General features: G+C 41.2%; 1 protein-coding gene across 1 annotated transcript in view; it reads right to left on the bottom strand.

Moving 5' to 3' along the window:
* The window catches only part of HGSNAT (heparan-alpha-glucosaminide N-acetyltransferase), a 2,225,524-nt gene that overhangs the window by 1,138,193 nt on the left and 1,070,054 nt on the right, over positions 1-17,277 (bottom strand). The window contains exon 10 of the mRNA XM_069637664.1: positions 1,833-1,993. Within this exon, the coding sequence (XP_069493765.1) occupies positions 1,833-1,993 (161 nt within the window). The remainder of the gene's footprint in view (positions 1-1,832; positions 1,994-17,277) is intronic.

Here is a 17,277-nt window from a genome sequence, read left to right as displayed (position 1 = left end):
TAATGGCAGCCCAAGGGAAAAACCTAAATAAAAAATAGTGATTTCTTAACAAATGGAAACCACTGCAGCTTAGGCCAAAGTCAAAATAGGATACACCACTGAGAAAACACAGAAAATTAGCAAAAAGCCCACCACAAAAAAAAGAGCGTGAAAAAGCAGGAATCATCTAATATACAACAACATCAATGAGAAAACCCCACTAACTATACTCCAGTGAAAGTATAGAGCTCCTCATCTATGTTGTGACCTCTCAGGGTTTTGGTATCAAAATCTAAAATTAACTTGGTTTCTCAGCTGTCTCAGCTTTAAAGTCCAGTCACCACCTCTCTGATGCATAGGAACATGTGCCACTCCAAAGAAAGCCAAAAGATGAAAATCATTGTCATGATACTGCTTAAAGTGTTTAGCCATGGGGTAAGTAGGATCCAAATGTTTTATGGCTCTCAAATGCTGCAGGACTCTCAATTTGAGTTTTCAGGTAGTACTGCCCACATACCATTTCAAGCATGGGCATGAAAGGATATAAACAACAGAAGCCGTGTCACAATTAATAAAATGTTTGATTTCATGAGTGACAGCTGTAATTGGATGTTTGAAAGACTTTTGTACCATGGCGTGTGGACACACCTTACATTTGGAACACTTGGTGAAACCAGACGGGACACCGGACAACCAGATGGAGAAAGTTATTTTGTAGTGGCGGTAGGAAACTAATAACCAATCTGTCTGAGTGAAGGAACACGCTTGTTGGTTAGAGTTGGACGTGCTGAAAGTAAAGGACATAAGTATATATATATGTATATAACAGGGCATGCGGTAGCGGCCCTGTAGTTATGGTTAAATTTCTCAACACATAGGAAGTGCACTTTTTGGGCAGCTTATATCTTCGCCCCCCCCCTGAACGAATACTCACATAACCATCGGTATGATCCTGCGAAGTTTGGTGAGGTTTTTGTCAAGGAAGGGCAAAGTTATAGGTGGGTCCCACACTTCAGATGTTCTGGGGCATATATGCTTATTTGTGTTTTGGTGAAAAGCAGTTTTTGGATGGCTTATAACTTTGGCGCCACTCAATGAAACTGCGTGACATTTTGGAATTTAATTCTAGACCTGTTTCTGAATGGTATTGAAAAGTGTGGTGCTGTTTTGTCAAGAGGGGGCAAAATTAGAGGGGGGGCTCTAAAATATTGGAAAGGCTTATAAATGTGGTGCCATTTGACGAAATCTGCACAAAGGTTTGCAAAAGGATTTTAGATCTATATATAAATGTTTTTGCAAAGTTTGGTGGGATTTTGTCAAGGGGGGCTAAATTAGAGGGGTGGGCTCAACATTTCTTGATGCCTTATAACTTTGTTGCTATTTAACGACTGTGGACAAAGGTTTTCAGAAAGATTAGAAACCAAACCTTGAATGTTTGCTAATGCAAATTAACCATAACGCCCATTTAACAACATATATATATATATATATATATATATATATATATATAACCAGTATTTGGTCATGTTTAAGTCATGAGGAAATAACACAGCAGGTGTCAAATGCATGAGTCAGGCTAGCAATGATTGGGACTTTTGTTTCAGTTTGTCACAGCCCAAAATTTTACTTGTTCAAAAATACTAGTCGAAATGTTCTACATGCAAAATCAGTGTGTGATCATTTTAACTAAAAAGAACATTGGCACTATGTATTACAGAACATTATCATGATGTTGGATTTTGTGTTAGTCTAATAAAAGGCTCCAATTTATGAAGTGGTATATTGAGACAAGATGAATAATGCAATAAACCCATCTTCGACCATTACAAAAAGAACGCACTCCATTAACTTACAGGGCCCAAGGCAATAATTGGGATTTATCACTAGTACTCCAATGATGAATAGCTGGAAACTCCTCCATAGAACTTTAGTGAAAAGCTTTCGCTTAGAACATCCTTTCAGCAGCAATGTATTCAGTGACAGAGATATTGAGGTCCCCATGATGAACACAAACCTAAAAAAAAAAAATCAAATATAGAACGTTAAGAAAGACAAGAGAGTAAAAGCAAATAATTATGTGCAATAGTTAATACAATTTTACCATGTGTGAAGTCTTCACAGATATGTAGAACTGAAACAATGAATCCTATTTACAACAAAAATATATTTCAACTTGCTGTGATTGTTCTGTCAGGAGGGCTATCCCAGCCCTATGTTAAGTTATGTTGAATTTTTTTGTGTAATACTTTATTTTTAATTTTGCATCAACAACATAAACATACAAGGGGCCTCATTACAAGGTTGCCAGTCTGGTAATGGTACCGGTAAGCTTACCGGTACCGTTGTTACCGGACCAGTAAACTACGAGTTCTGCTCGCGAGTGCCTTCCACACCCGTAAGCAGGCCATTCTGAATGGTGCCGGTGCATCCGGCCTCCCCATTCCCATTGAGCCCTGTGGGGCTCGAATAGGCATGGGGAGCATTTTTTACCGGCGCCCTGAAATGGCCAATTCCCGGATCCGGCAGGGCCGTAATGACCCAGTAATTGCTCATTCCGGGGTGACGGTAAAAAAACAACCCTGGGGACAGCTGTACCGGTAAAACCAGCACGGCTACCACCAAAGTCGTAATGAGGCCCAAGGAGTCTGATCCATCCTGCGACCCTCCCTAAACAGAATATAATACGTACTGGTAATGCATATTGCATAGAGTTTGCCCACCATTCCATAACAGATTCTTATCCAGCTGCTGTAATCAAGTATTGTACATACATAGCCCAGACCTCAGGCGGCCTGGCGTGAAGCAGCAACGTTTGAATAAAATCAGTTTCCACAACATGACAGTATGCAACATTCACTGCAACAGGTGTTCGAATTCGGAAGCGGCCTCCGATTCCTGTCACTGAGTTAGTTTCCTCGAGGTGCGGCTTGACACGCTGTTATTTGCGTCTAGAGGTCTTTTCCTCTGTTCTCTTTGGCCGGGAAAGCACTGAAGAGGGCAGAGTGCGTCAGAGAGCGGCTTGAAAGTGGACCAAGCCCGGCATTCCCAGTTGGAGCAGCAGCCTTTAGCCGATGGTCACAACTGGAGCAGAGAAGAGCCGCGGCAAAGGGTGGTTTCAAATGCCACATTTGCAGTTACAATTATACAGCTTTGGCGACCTTCCGCAGTCACCCGCAGCTCACCACAGCCCAAAGCAGCCGCTTGCGCAGTGGTAGCCTGCTGACATTGAGTCAAGTAGAGTGGAGTGGGGAGTTAGACAAACTCGAACTTGTGGCAAGTCTACAGTTAGTAGGTGTTAGTAGTTTTAAGCTGCCTGCGTTGAAGATGATTTCCTAGCTTACTGCAACATTACGTTCCATTTAACGGTGCAATACCTTCATTGTTGTGAGTGTTTTGCATATCAGCTGCAATATCTTGTGCCTGTGAGTGTGTTTTTGGTGCCACCGTAAGTCCGGGCCTTGGAGTACCAGGCGGATGGTCTGTGAGTCAGTCCTTTGTTTTGCTTGCTTTGCTTACTACTCTCACTGGTTTCTTATTGATTTTAGTTGTTTTTCGTCCGAAGCGACTGCCATAGTGCGTGAGAGTCCGGGCACAGGCAGTGTGACTTGACGCATACAAGTCTCCTGGTGTCTTCTGTAAGGAAGGCATGCTATCAAACTGTAAGACAGACACAAGTGATCACAGTTCAAGGGTGTTTAGTGAATTTCAATTGGGTTTGAAAAACGCCTATCTAAACCTAGATCTAAAGATGGGAGCAAGCTACGACCATCACATAATATTAATGCAGACCTAGTGGTGTCTTGTCAAAATAAAAGGGCCTATACTAATAAACCTATTGCCAATCATTACTTCTAAACACAAATAGTGTGGGAAACAATGTTATGCAAAAGAAAAGTGTTCAAGAAATGATTTGTCCCATGATATTCAAGCTGTTGGCTTCCCTTCCCCACGTTTTCAGCACGGGCCAAGGCGGCACACTCAAGCTTAGCACAGTCTCTGGCTTCTCTAGCACGAGGGCGCAGATCAAAACTTCAACATCAGGGCTTTCTGTGCCGAAGTCTCTTTGCAATTCAAAATCTCTTTTTCAGAGGGCCTGATGCAATACGACAAACAACAAAGTTCCTTTCTCCTTAGGGTTTCACACATACAAATTCTCGTGTGATTTTCTTTTCATCCCGGATGCCTCTTTGTCGGGTTCAGGCACACTTTAGCACAAAACCTTCAAATGATCTCCCTTCGTCGGGCTCAGACCAACTTGATCAACTTTGCCACAAATGTTCTTTACTGTATCAACATCGAAGACTTTTGATTGTGCGTTGGGTTTTGCTTGACCCGTCGCAGGACCACTTCAATTCTCCCATAGCTTCCTACTCCTATATCGGCCTACAGGTTATAACAAAAACCTTGCCGACCCCATCCTCCCCAACACTCCCAACAACCCTCCTTGTGTGGGCACACAGTTAATGTTTGAATCTAGTCATTTCATTGCACCACTATTATTTTGAATCTAGGCACACCATCACCCTGCTGATGGTTTGAATGTGGACACATTTAACATATTAAATCTGGATACCTCAGTCACTGTACATACTGATCCTAGCTCACGTCCCCCGGAATTCAGAGCTTCACATTCGGTGAGCACCGCCCTGACCAAATCTAACAGCAGCACCACCCTCTCCTGAACTCTACCCAAAAACATTCAGAACACACCCTCATTACCATACCTCACTCTTCCCAGATCAGAACTGCACACTAGCACTCCAAAAACCTAGACAATGACACTCCCAATCACTGACTCCTCCTCTCCACATTCCACTCCCCCTTCTCCCCTCTCCTTCACTCAGCCCTCTCCCTTAACAACCAAACTCCCCTCCACACCTATCCTCCTTTCCACACCGCCCTCAACCCATATCCTCTAAAACCCATTCCCCCAATGTCCCCCACACCTCCAGGAATCGGTAAGCACGCTCTGGCCAGAACATCAGCACCTTCTACTGCCTATCAGCCCATGTTCTCACAAACCCACACCTCCCTCACACACCCAGACACTAGCCCACTGCACCCATCCTCCCTTCTCAACCCTTCTCCCATCCCCCTTACACTAGCTCCCAGTACCCCCAACTCGCACTTCACCTTCCTAAGTGCAGCACGGGCTGCACTGGCCAGCACACATCGCTCAACATCCCCTCCCACACTTACTCACACCCCTATGCCCCCATATTACCTCATAAACGAATGAGCCTCACGCACCATAGGACTTCACACCCTCAACTCTGCCCAGGATCCCGCCCTACATCCTCTTTTTATTCCTCCCAACCCTCTCCTCCCACTCCCAACCCCGATCTGGCTCTCTTCACCCCCCTGCTAAAACTCCATCCCCTAAAAGCATCGCACATAACCCCCCCTCATCCCAAGGAAACGTTGACGTGCCTCCCTCCACTTCCCCCACATTATCTTCCCCTCGTCAATTATCCACCCACATCCCTCCTTCCAACACAGCAAATGCTCACCATGCTGATCTCCCCCAGACTATCCTCCCTTCCCATCACCCTGCTCTGCCGCCCACCTCCTCCCCTCATTCTCCCATAGCTTACTACTCCTGTATCGGCCTCCAGGTTATAACAAGAACTTCACCGACTCCCTATCAGCCACCCTAATCCAGCATCCACTTCTCAATATATTAGAAGATGAATCAACATATGGTTTGATGGCCTCCTCTAACCTGATGACCCGTTCTCTCACTGACAATTTAGATGCTTTCAGCTTGACACAGCTGATTTCCCTTCCGATTCAAAACGCGGGGCACACCCTTGATGCCTTATTCAGGAACATCAGAACTAATCTCCATCCTCCCTCCTCGTCCGCTAATCTGGACTGATCTCTGTGCTATGTTCTTATCCCTCAAGCATCCTTCCCTCATCCCGCCAACTCCTCATCTACCCCTCACCCCACACTCCCTCTCTGGAATAAAGTTATTGTAGAGGAGCAAGTGGACACATTCTCCCTCGTCTCCCCCCTTAGCAGCATCTTATTGGAATGACAGATGAAGGGCCACAATTGGGAATTCATGTATGAATCCTTGCAATATTCCTGTACCACGTAGAGTATATGAGAGACAATATGCACTCAGGCAACCATTTAGAGTGTACCCACAAGCTGACATAAGGATGCCCTTTGCCGAGCTGTGAAATGCAGCCATGAAAAGAATGGATGTACGTTAAAACAAAGTCTGACGACAGCAAAATAATGTCATAAAGAAGATGTAAGAACCTATGCTGAAACAATATGAAAATACTTGACGATGACAATGTAACTGAAGCACAAAGAGAAACATGTACCCAATGATACAGTAATCATGAACACAAAGAAGAATGAAGTGGCTCACTGGTCAATAACTGTAAATACGCTGTAACACAAGGTAGAAAGAACATATAGAAGCTTGCTTATGGGACGTATATATTCAACGTTTAGGACGGCCATTAGAAGATGGATGATGGCTTATGTCAATCAACCCAGCTACCTCAAAATACGAGCCCAGGATCTTAAAGTCAAAAGACGATGAAGTTGTTTTTCCCTTGCAAAATAGAGGAGTACATTGGCCTAGGACCAAGGATGCTATTTCGAAAGATGAAGGCAAGGTACAAAGGGAGTCCAATGAGCAGACCATGTGTGAAGGACATATTTCCCAAGATAAGGAGGAACAAGAACATTTACAATTGCCAAGTATTGTACAATTAAAAGTGTATAAGGTTTATAAGGGATAGAGTGAGCAAGTCTTTAAAGGCCAAGAGGAGCAAGTGCACCCTGTGTAATTAAATCAAATAGTGTTAAATACACAGTTGAAATGGACAAATTAATGGTCTTTTAACACGTGACGAAGAGCTCGCAAACAAGGGATATTCATTAGGCTTGAAACTAAGATAATGGTGTGCCTACACTCCCTTGAATGTTTCCGAGACAGTGTAGACTGGCAAGGTCAGTCTTCAAACAGAGGACACTGGCATGAGGCTTTGACAGCGTAGACTAATTGGGAAAACAAGGGGGGAGCTGACGTATCTCCAAGCACCTGGGTTTCGTTTCTATGTACGTGCTGCGAGCAAGCCTAATGTCCAAGGTTGGATTTGGGTTGCCAACCAATTAGAAAAGCAAATGTTGCAAGTATTATTCTGCTTCCATATTCTTTGCTGTAATCAGTGTGCTACGTGTGTAGAAGTAACTCAGGGTGTGTCCTACAGATAAGGGACCACCAATGGGAGATTGATATTCATGTATTCTATATGTAGACATGTTCACCTAATCCAATCCCACTCCTCGATAGGTTTTTGTAATATGCCACGTAAGATGAAGTCATAGATGACATATCGAGCATTATATAAACTAAGTATAATCAAGGGGACATTGGATCCTGCATTAATTAATTTGATGAATTATGATTTACCCTGCTTTCATTCATTGAGATAAAAGCAGTATTTTACCATCTTCTTTGAGTCTGTCCGGTTATTTGGTCGAAGACATTTTATTTGTAATTCCATCTAGCACCAAGACACTTCAGAGCTAGAGCACATTTGGTAGCAGAGGATGGTTCAGGTCTAATCACCTAGTGCCCAGACCCCGATTCCTGGACACGAGCCACACGATCGCAGAGTTTCCTGCGGAGAGCTGTGCGCAAAGAATCACGTGATCAACGTCCCACTTTGACGAATTTCCTGTCCGGTCATCGCAAGAGCCTCGTGGACAAAAGGAGAACTGGTTGATTGAGGGAGAGTCGATGCCGAGGAACTCGAGCCGACTCATTGATGTAAGTAGACCATTGCAGCTGGTAAAAATATAGAGGGGAAGGGATTGTAATTGTGTTATGTGTATATATATATATATATATATATATATATATATACATACACATATACATATATGAGATATAAAGAGTAACTGGATTTTGGGGATTATAAAAGGAAGAGAGATAAGAATACCTCGAATTCACATGACAGAGGGGCGGAATGGGCACATGCTATAGCTCCATATCGGAGCATAAGAAATGATAGCATAAATTATTATATTAAAAAACGATTTTTTTCCCCTACATTTATTAACAAAAGATTGACGTCAATCAAATAGCTAGAAATAGACAAAAACAGAATATAATCAAAGAAGACAGCTTAAAGATACTAAAAAACAAAGATTGATATGAAAATAATGAACGGAAAGTGTAAAAGGAGCAAGAAGAATAGCATCACTTGATTTTTAAACAAAATAATTAATAAAGATAGGGAAAATATTTTGATTTTCTGGAATACGAGCGGCGATTGATGGTGCTTGCTCAAATATATTAAAATTATATATTTAATAAATGTGGAAGGCAGAGGAAAACATTGGGTAAGTATTGGCAGTCTGAATTGACTTGCCTTTATCGAAGAAACACCTCTCACACATTTATGCAGAACATGATATACAGCCACAATGAGGCAGTATCATTCCGAATGTGTTAAGGGTACAACCAAAAAGACATTTATGCCCTGGCCTCCAGGAGGTTCATTGTCAAATACGTTATTACGTAATCTGGCGACATACTTACATGCTACACTAAGGGAAATAAGCTAGAGAAAAGATTGGCAGTATTAGAGTTTTGGAAAATGTACCACAATGAGAAAGAAGACCCAGTCTATAGGGAGTGGATGCTTAGTCAGCATAAAGGAGACGATCTAACGCCTTCAGCTCCTCTTTCTCCTCCTGTGAAACCAGACAGAGGATAAAGAGAAGGGATTTTACCCTCTAAAGAAAGTAAGAGCAGTATCAGGGTATGTTAATCCACAATATGAACACCCTGCCTATACCAGTGAAGAGACAGAAGAAGAGAATAAAAGCAGAGAATGCAAATATACAAAGACAGCTGATGAAAGTAAACAGCGTGATGAGAAAAAGGATAGACCGAATAAACACAGAGATAGAGGAAAAGGAAGAGAAACAAAAAAGAATAAAAGATATAGTTAAAGGTATGACAATAGTACAGAAGGAATGGAGGGGAGAACAAATATTGCTTAAACTAGATGATAAAGGTATTGATGAAGTTTGGGAAAGAGAGGAAATGGAAGAGCGGGATAAGAATGCAAAAGTGAAGGAAGAAGAGAGGCTATATAAACAAGAAAGGGACGAAGAATGTAAGCAAACGGAAGTATGAAGAAAGTATGAAGTAAAAATAGAAAAGGAGACATTATAAGAAGAGTAACAAGATGAAGTAGAAGGCCAAAGATTGAAAGCACGTAGGTTACAAAGAAGGCGAGAGGAAGAGTAATTAAGGGAAATAAGGAGAAGATAGGAAGAAATGAACAGAAGTAGGGGATTTAAAGATAATGAGATTGAATATTTATGCCGAAGAAGCATGATCGCTATAGAAACGCAAGAGCAAACCGAACAAGAGAGAGGGTCACTACCATCCCATGGAGCGTTGCAAGGATTATTAAACATACCAACATGGAGAGAAGAAGACACAGAGACCATACGGACAAGGATGGGGAAATGATATAGACAAATGAGGGATACGGAAGGATATAGAAATCAAGAGGGTGAACAAGGAACCTCCTTTAGAGAAATAGGAGGAAGCTTAGATGACGTCAGAGCAAATTATTGTAGAACATTATCTTTAAATAGGTTAGACCTTGAGGACGCGGAAGAGGACAAGTCATACGAGTTGGAGCATAATAATATAATAATGTCAGACGAGGAAAGGAAACAAAATAAGGAGATGCTAGAAGAGGGTGCATATGGATTTTCAAAAGAATGAAGTGTAGAAAAAGGCGTAAAATGGTTGGATTTAGAGGACCCTATAAGAAAAACACCTGCACCAATAACATATACTGAATGACCGCAAGTATGATCGCATAGTACAGGGGATGCGTCCCCGCCCTATGTGAGCAGACTAAGGGCATTACCAGGAAGAAAACAAGCAGGCGATGATAATGCTGCCTGGAGAACAAGGAGTGTGGGTAGGTGTGACCAAGGACAAGGGTTTTCACAGTTTCCACTATTAGAGAAAGGAGGGGGTCGACCACAATATATACCATGGCCACAGATGGATAAGGAAAATTTAAAGTGCACACTGCCGAGTTTGACTTCCAATGTGGGAAAATGGGTTAAAGAATTAGAGAAAGGACATCAGGAATGATGTTAGCTATAGGCAATATAAAAGGCCTATTATCAGCTATCCCGTGGGAGAGAGCTGATGACATTTGGAAAAGAGCAGGGTATCCAAAAGGAATTGCGCAAAACACAGTGCACGGTAGAGCCCCATTCAATAAGTGAAGAGCAGACAGATGGCGAGCGCTTAGAGTACAATATCCTGATACATTGGATATTGGGGCGATAATGACTAGGAAGATGAGGGAGGATGAAGACCACATTGCTTTTATTCAGGATATTCAGGTGGTCAGTCATAATCTCGAATTTATAAATCTCGAAAATTAAAATTTCGAAAATGTTTGACCTAAAACAAAAAATCTCCAAAGTCATAATATCGAATTTTCCACTATAATCTCGAAATCTCTAACTTTTTTATATTCATATTTCAGGTAAACACATTACATTTAATGAAACAAACACATTACATTTAATGAAACAACTTAATATTTTCTTAAGTGTTTCGGTTTTATTTGTATTATAACTTGTATTTTTGTGATATTTTTCAACAACTTTTTTAAATTAATAAATCAATAAAAAGCAATTTATTTAATGCTATATATATATATATATATATATATATATATATATATATATATATATATGTCCATTTAACTTGAGTAATATTTTCTGTTTTCTAACTTGTAATATATCTATTTTTCACTAGATGGTGCTATTGCATCAATAATAACTAGTAGTATACATTTAATCTTTGTTGTTGTTTACATATGTAAATGCGCGTTACGTTGGCCTACGTATGCGTAAGCGCCATTTTTAAAGTTCATTCTGTATCGGGTTCTGCAGCGGTCACGTCTCTTCGTCATTTTGCTCGTGGATTTTATGGATTTTTCTTGTTTTTTTTTCAATGGATTGCTTTTTTCCAGCGGATTTACTTGGGTTTGATGGATCTGTATTTTCCCTGCCTTTGGATCATGGAGCATCGTGTTATTTTTCGCAATGGGATTTTTTTTGGAGTTGCACTTTCTTTTCTGTCTTCATTTGGATTTTTCTTGTTTTTTTTATGGAGCAGCTTGTTTTTTTTTTTTGCCTACGTGTTTTTCCTGGATGTGCACTTTATTTCCCTCCTGGATTTGGATTCTTTGTGTATTTTTTCCTTGTTGTCAATTCCAATGTTTTTTGGATGGTTTTTTGGGTTTGTTTCCATGGATTTTTGTTCCGGTTTCCGTATTTTGGACCACCAGGATGTCCTTTTTGGATTTAATTTTGCCATGGCACACTGGATTGGATATGTTCCAGAAACGTAAGTGATATTTTAACATTTTAAGTTAAATGCCACCAAGTCTAAAAAGGTTTCCTTATTTTGTGGGTCAAAATTTTGTATTAACTGTACCAGTTTTCCCTCATAGTCCCTGTATTTTTTTCTTGGTTGTGCTTGGTTAGCTAATGAAACTGTTTGTGCTATTTTAAACCGCTGGTGGTGTTCTTCATTTTGTAAGTCTTTTAAAAAATGCCATAATGTGGGGTTATGGATGTTGAAGTTTTTATTCAACCTGCTGTGTCATCCCTCCAGGGCGTTATTTGTTCTTGGTGTATTTTCTAATGTTGCCTGATAACAATTCCATAAATTCACTGGGTATTTTGGCCTTCGTCATGTGCCATTTCTGGTTAACTGGCCAATCCAGGTGTTTTCAAAGTAGTCCAATAAATCACTATTTTCCTCTTCATGATTTTTCTAATAGGCACTGTCAATTAAATGTTCATAAAAATCAATAACATAATTTATCTGTACAAATGCTAATGCAAAAAGTTTCTTTATGTTAAACTGGTAGCAACTGTCCTCTGTGTATTTTGTGCCTAGTCCTAATTTTTGCAACTTGCGCCATATGCTTTGCGTGAAATGAAAAAAACATCCTTGAATTCGTGTATCTTTGTATACTTATGAAAATCCTTTGATTTGTGCTGATTCGTAATCCATGATTATTGTTGTAGGGTTTGATTCAGGCGTAGTTTGCTTAATTTTATTAAACACGATTCTGTACGATTCTTCAGTTTTTTTGGCATTAATATATACACAAGTGGAATGATTTTATCGTTTATTGTGCCATGTATTGTGTAAAACTGGAGGAATGGTTGCGGGCACACTTTGAAAGTTGCGTCACTTTGCCATTTGTCACTTTGAGTTAGATGGTGAAAATTACTAGCAGTGGAGAATATTAATATTTTCTCATTGTTCAAATCAATTGTTGCATGGTGAAAAATTTCTCTGTTTTTTGTTATTTTTAAAACATCCGGGATTGTTATGTCTTGAAATAACACTGGTGCAGGTGGCAGATTTTCCTTTTGATTTCTAGTTCTGTTTATTGTACGTTGCATCAACTTCTCAGCCGGTAACTGTGCCATTATATGTCTTGGTAATTGGTCACAAACTTTTGCCAGTACCGATCCACTTGGTTCGCCGTGACTTTCTTCGGCTTTTCTTTTTAGCTCCGATAGTGTTTTCTTTATAATAATATTTGTTTGGTTAGGCAGATGGTTATGTTCATTTTTACTTTTCACATTCTTTCCCTCTGTAATATCTCGAGCGCTCCATTTATTTTTTTTGTATTCAGTGCATTTCCAGTAAACTCGTTCATTTTTCTCATACTCCTTATGGAAAACGTATCCATGTAAAATCAACTGCTTCCCTCCCTTTTGATTTGTCACAAATTCCATTTTGTTTTCCATTTCGTATTCTAAAACAAGCGAAAGAAATGTTTCCTGTCATATATTTCTATGTGATTATTTACTGTCTATTTACATGTTTGTTCCTGTTGTCTTGTGAAGTAAATCCAAGCGATTTCCTGCAGTACCGTGTCAAGTGACGTCCTGTCAGGTAATGACGGTTTGCCACAACCGTTATTACTATCTTGGTACCTAAACAAGGTTCTTTTCTCTTGTTTTTCACCTATGAGTTTAACCCTTTCTAAACTCTTGTGTCGAGTACGTGGGCTGAGAGTGGGGTGGCGGGGGTGGGGGGATGCTGGCCACGGGGTGCCGGGTGAGGGGGTGGTGGAGGGGGGGCTTGGGGGGAACCCCCCCATTATAGTAAATGATACTCTTGTTTTTTTTTTATTTCTACTTATTCCTATTCGTAATTTTTTTTTTCGACATTTACATTTTTGAGAAATTGACCCTTTTAATTCTATGTATACCTTTTCGATATTTTCATTTTCGATATTTTTTTTTCAACATTTTTGTAGTTTGATATTTTTTTTTTTCGATATTTTGACTATAAACCATTCAGGATAGATGGAGTTTGGAGATGCATGAACCGTGGGATAAAACAGTAGCATTATTTTACCAAATATTATGTCAGGAACTGTCAGAACCAGTACAAAGGCAATTAAAGAAACAGATGGGAATGGGAGCAAACCCGTAGCCAGAGATACTATTGGCAAACGTGCATTATTGCAGAATACTAAAAGATGAGAAGAAAGCCGAGGGTAAGAAGCAAGAAGAGACAAAGGTGTAAAGAAGAAATTATCAAAGTTTGCCATAGAGGGAGCAGGGTTGACACATAATGAGGCAAGCATGGCGCAATTAGAGCAGATACCACAGCAAAATAAGATAGTCAATGCCCATGATCAGAATGGGTATAACTATATTCCAAGAGGCAGAGGGAATGGGCCTGGAGCAGGATTTCAAAACCCTCAAGGAAGGGGAAGATCTAATGGCGGACAGCCATTAAGATGTTGGAATTGTGGAAAAAAAGGACATATGGCTAGAGCATGCAGAAGTAGAGGAGGCATGCAACAACAGAATCAGCAATCTCCAAGAGGGGGGACAGGATATGCTCCACAATACAATACAGACTCCCAAGGATATTATGCCCAAGATCACACACAAAATCAGGCCTATGCGCCACAGCAAGTGCCAGTACAGACACAATTGCCACAACAGCAGTAATTCCAACAATCACCAATACAGACACAGTCATTACAGGGGCAGCAACAGCAAACACCCATGCAAATGCAACAGGTACCCACTCAACAAATACAATATGTCCCAATGCAGCAGACAGGCGCACCCCAATAACAAATGGACAGGGGAGCTACACAAGTAGTAAAACCCAAATTAGGAAGTGCAATTGTGGTGGGAGGGAATCCTTTCACAGGCACAAGGATTCCTTTACACCCACAATAGGATAGCCCACAGGGCGACCTGATGGGTTCAGTACTATCTGTAACACCAGACCCCAAAGAGGAACCAAGGGTCAAGGTGACGATAGGAGGCAAGACATTCTCATTTCTTGTAGAGACTGGAACAACTCGTTCCTATGTCCGTGAAGGAATATATCCAATGTCAGGCATTGCCATTAATGCTCAGGGATTTTCTGGGGTGACAAACTTAGTTCCATTTACAGACAAATTACCCATTTCTAAAGGGGAACACAACATGTCTATGCCATTGCTACACTCTAAACAGACACCAGCAAATATACTAGGACGTGATTTAATGACAAAGCTTAACATGACGATATCCTTTACTGACAAAGGCATAGTGTGTTCAACCCCAGGGATACATTATATGAATGTGAGGGAATTTATATTAGCCTTAACAGGAAATGAAGCCTTACGGTTAGTCCCTCTAGATGAGGACGTATTTTTATATGCAGTGACTGTTTTTTTTATCATGGTTACCTAAATTGGAAGATAGAATGGTAAGGATACCGGATACATTTTTGTTCAGGCCAGAAATCCATATGGATGATGAGGAAGGGCAAGTTATTCCTTTGGAACTAGAAGCAGCAGTGGTAAGAGAAGAAAGGATGATGCTTCATGGGACAGGCGATGAGGGACGGGAATGGAGAACAGTGATAGCCCTAAATGAAGGATATAGACTGATAGACTTGAGAGATGAAGAACTATTCAGGGGTGACAATTCAGATGATGAGTTAGTACTCCTTACTACAAGTCTCACTTATTGTATTATAAAGTTGAGAACATAGAGGTACCGCCATTTTGTCAGGAAGATGTGGAAAAGGAGTCAAGTATTTTATGGACTACATGTCAATATGACGTGGGACTACTGAAAGGAGTCGGAGCAGTGAAAATTAAGCTTAAACCAGTATCTATTTTGATATGTACAATACAGCACACGATGTGCAGGGAGGCGGATGAGGGGATATTCAAAACTTTATCCCCCTAAAGAAACAAGGCATTCTAGTGCCATCAGATTCTCCATGCAACACGGCCATGTACACTGTCAAAAAATCAACGGGGAGGTCATGGATATTTATACAGGATCTTCTCCCCCTAAATAATATAGTTGAAGCAGAGTTTCCTTTAGTTCCAAACACTGCGACAATATTGTGCAATATCCTGTCAACAGCTAGGTATTTTACTGTTGTCGATTTAAAAAAATGTGTGTTTCTCAATTCCTCTACAGGAAGACTCACAGGATTTTACTTTCTTTTCATATAGAACAATGCATCTGAAATATACCAGTTTGCCTCAGGGGTACCGTGAGTTCCCTTCTATTTTTATTAGACTCCTTCAGAACCACCTCGAAACTGAACTAACTTTTACCAAACCATCTTTGTTTGCCCCCGCCAACTACCATAATTCCTGTGCGAAAGAAGGGTGGCTGTCGTGTTACCAGTACTGGGTGAAAATGACCCCAGGACTCCTGGGGCTTGACCCGCTAAGACACGATAAACCAAGCCCAACAAACCAAGCCGGTTACTGTTTGATCACCAGGTGGGGCAGGGGGTAGAGTCAGACTATGGCACCTCCCTGAGCCATTGGGCGTTCCCTGGCCACCAGTCGTTTTCTTGCCTGTTTTTTATATCTCTGAATGTATGCATTAGCAAGGGTTTATTGTGATTTTTTTCTGCATCTTTGTCCTACAAGGCCCACACGGCCCCACTCGCTGCTCTGGCCCTGTTTTCCCTCTTCAGGACAGGGGCACCTAATAATCCTAAAGGTTTTTAACAGCTTTTTATCAATTTTGTAACTTTTAACCACCTATTAACAGCATTTTATTTCAGCCTTTTGGTATTGGCTGGTCTGTATTGGTTTGTCTTTTTTGCCATTGCTCATACTTAAGAGTCAGGTTTTTATTGTTATCCCACAGGAATTATAGTAATCCTGTTTTAGGCCCTGAGGTACTCAAGCCCCATTTTACTGTGGGAACCCTGCTCCGACTGATGAAGTGCTGGGTACTTTCCTTTTCTCGGTTTGAATGATAGTGATCCTATTTCCTCATACTTTGCACCCACTTGCATTATTTTCACATTACTTATAAATCCACTTGCACATGCCCCTTGAATTCATAATTGTACATTTGCTTATCTGATCTCAATTAGTATTGTATATCTTCATGCCCCCTGTGTTCCTATCCCTGCAGTCCACTTGCACCTTTCCCCTGGTTCTCGTGAGTTTACAGGGAAGAGGATGGCAAAACGCAAAGACTACTCCTTTTGAGCCCATCCAGGAAGTTAATGTCCTGATATCCAAGGGTTTTTGTATGAACTGGATGGGGGGGGGGGGGCTGTTGACTTACTGGCCCAAACAAAGGTCAATGCTAACTGTGCAATCCAGGACGGGGATTGTAATGTCACAGGTGCAATAGAGGCGTGGGATGAGAGTGGAGCTGCCCGTGAAAAAGATGAGAACAAGATACAACAATCTAGTGACCCAAAGAGGCAAGCTATAGTGGATCCACTAGCCCCGTTCATAGTAGATTAGGCAACTGGCAAGGAAGGATGGGAAAGTTATCTTCTCCCAGTCCACATCGGGCTTCACGGGCTGTCGGACGACTAGTATAACTGAAGTGCACCACGGTGTAGCCCTCCGTTGACTTGTGCATAACCTTGACCACAACCTTCAGTTGGTTCCAGTTGTCCCTCTTTGCATCGCACAGGTGGCAAATGTATCCAACACAAGCTCAAACGAAGGTCGTATAGTCAAGGATCACCCCAGTATCCCAATTATTGTCCCAGAAGTTATCCTCCATAACAGATTCTCGTCCTTGGCGGTTGCACACACGCTGGAGTTTGAAAACCTGAGTATAAATACCGGTTGTGGTGGGAGGGGGCCCTCACTCCCATGTTTTGGAAGAGAGTGGAAGGGCACCCCAACCACAGTGTGGATGCCACAAAAGTGCACAGGAGCACAGTTGCAATTA

This window comes from Ambystoma mexicanum, chromosome 14 (genome assembly GCF_040938575.1).
Source record: "Ambystoma mexicanum isolate Mex_15411 chromosome 14, UKY_AmexF1_1, whole genome shotgun sequence".
In the NCBI taxonomy this organism is placed as follows: Eukaryota; Metazoa; Chordata; class Amphibia; order Caudata; family Ambystomatidae; genus Ambystoma; species Ambystoma mexicanum.
This window is presented reverse-complemented; position numbering and strand designations above follow the sequence as displayed.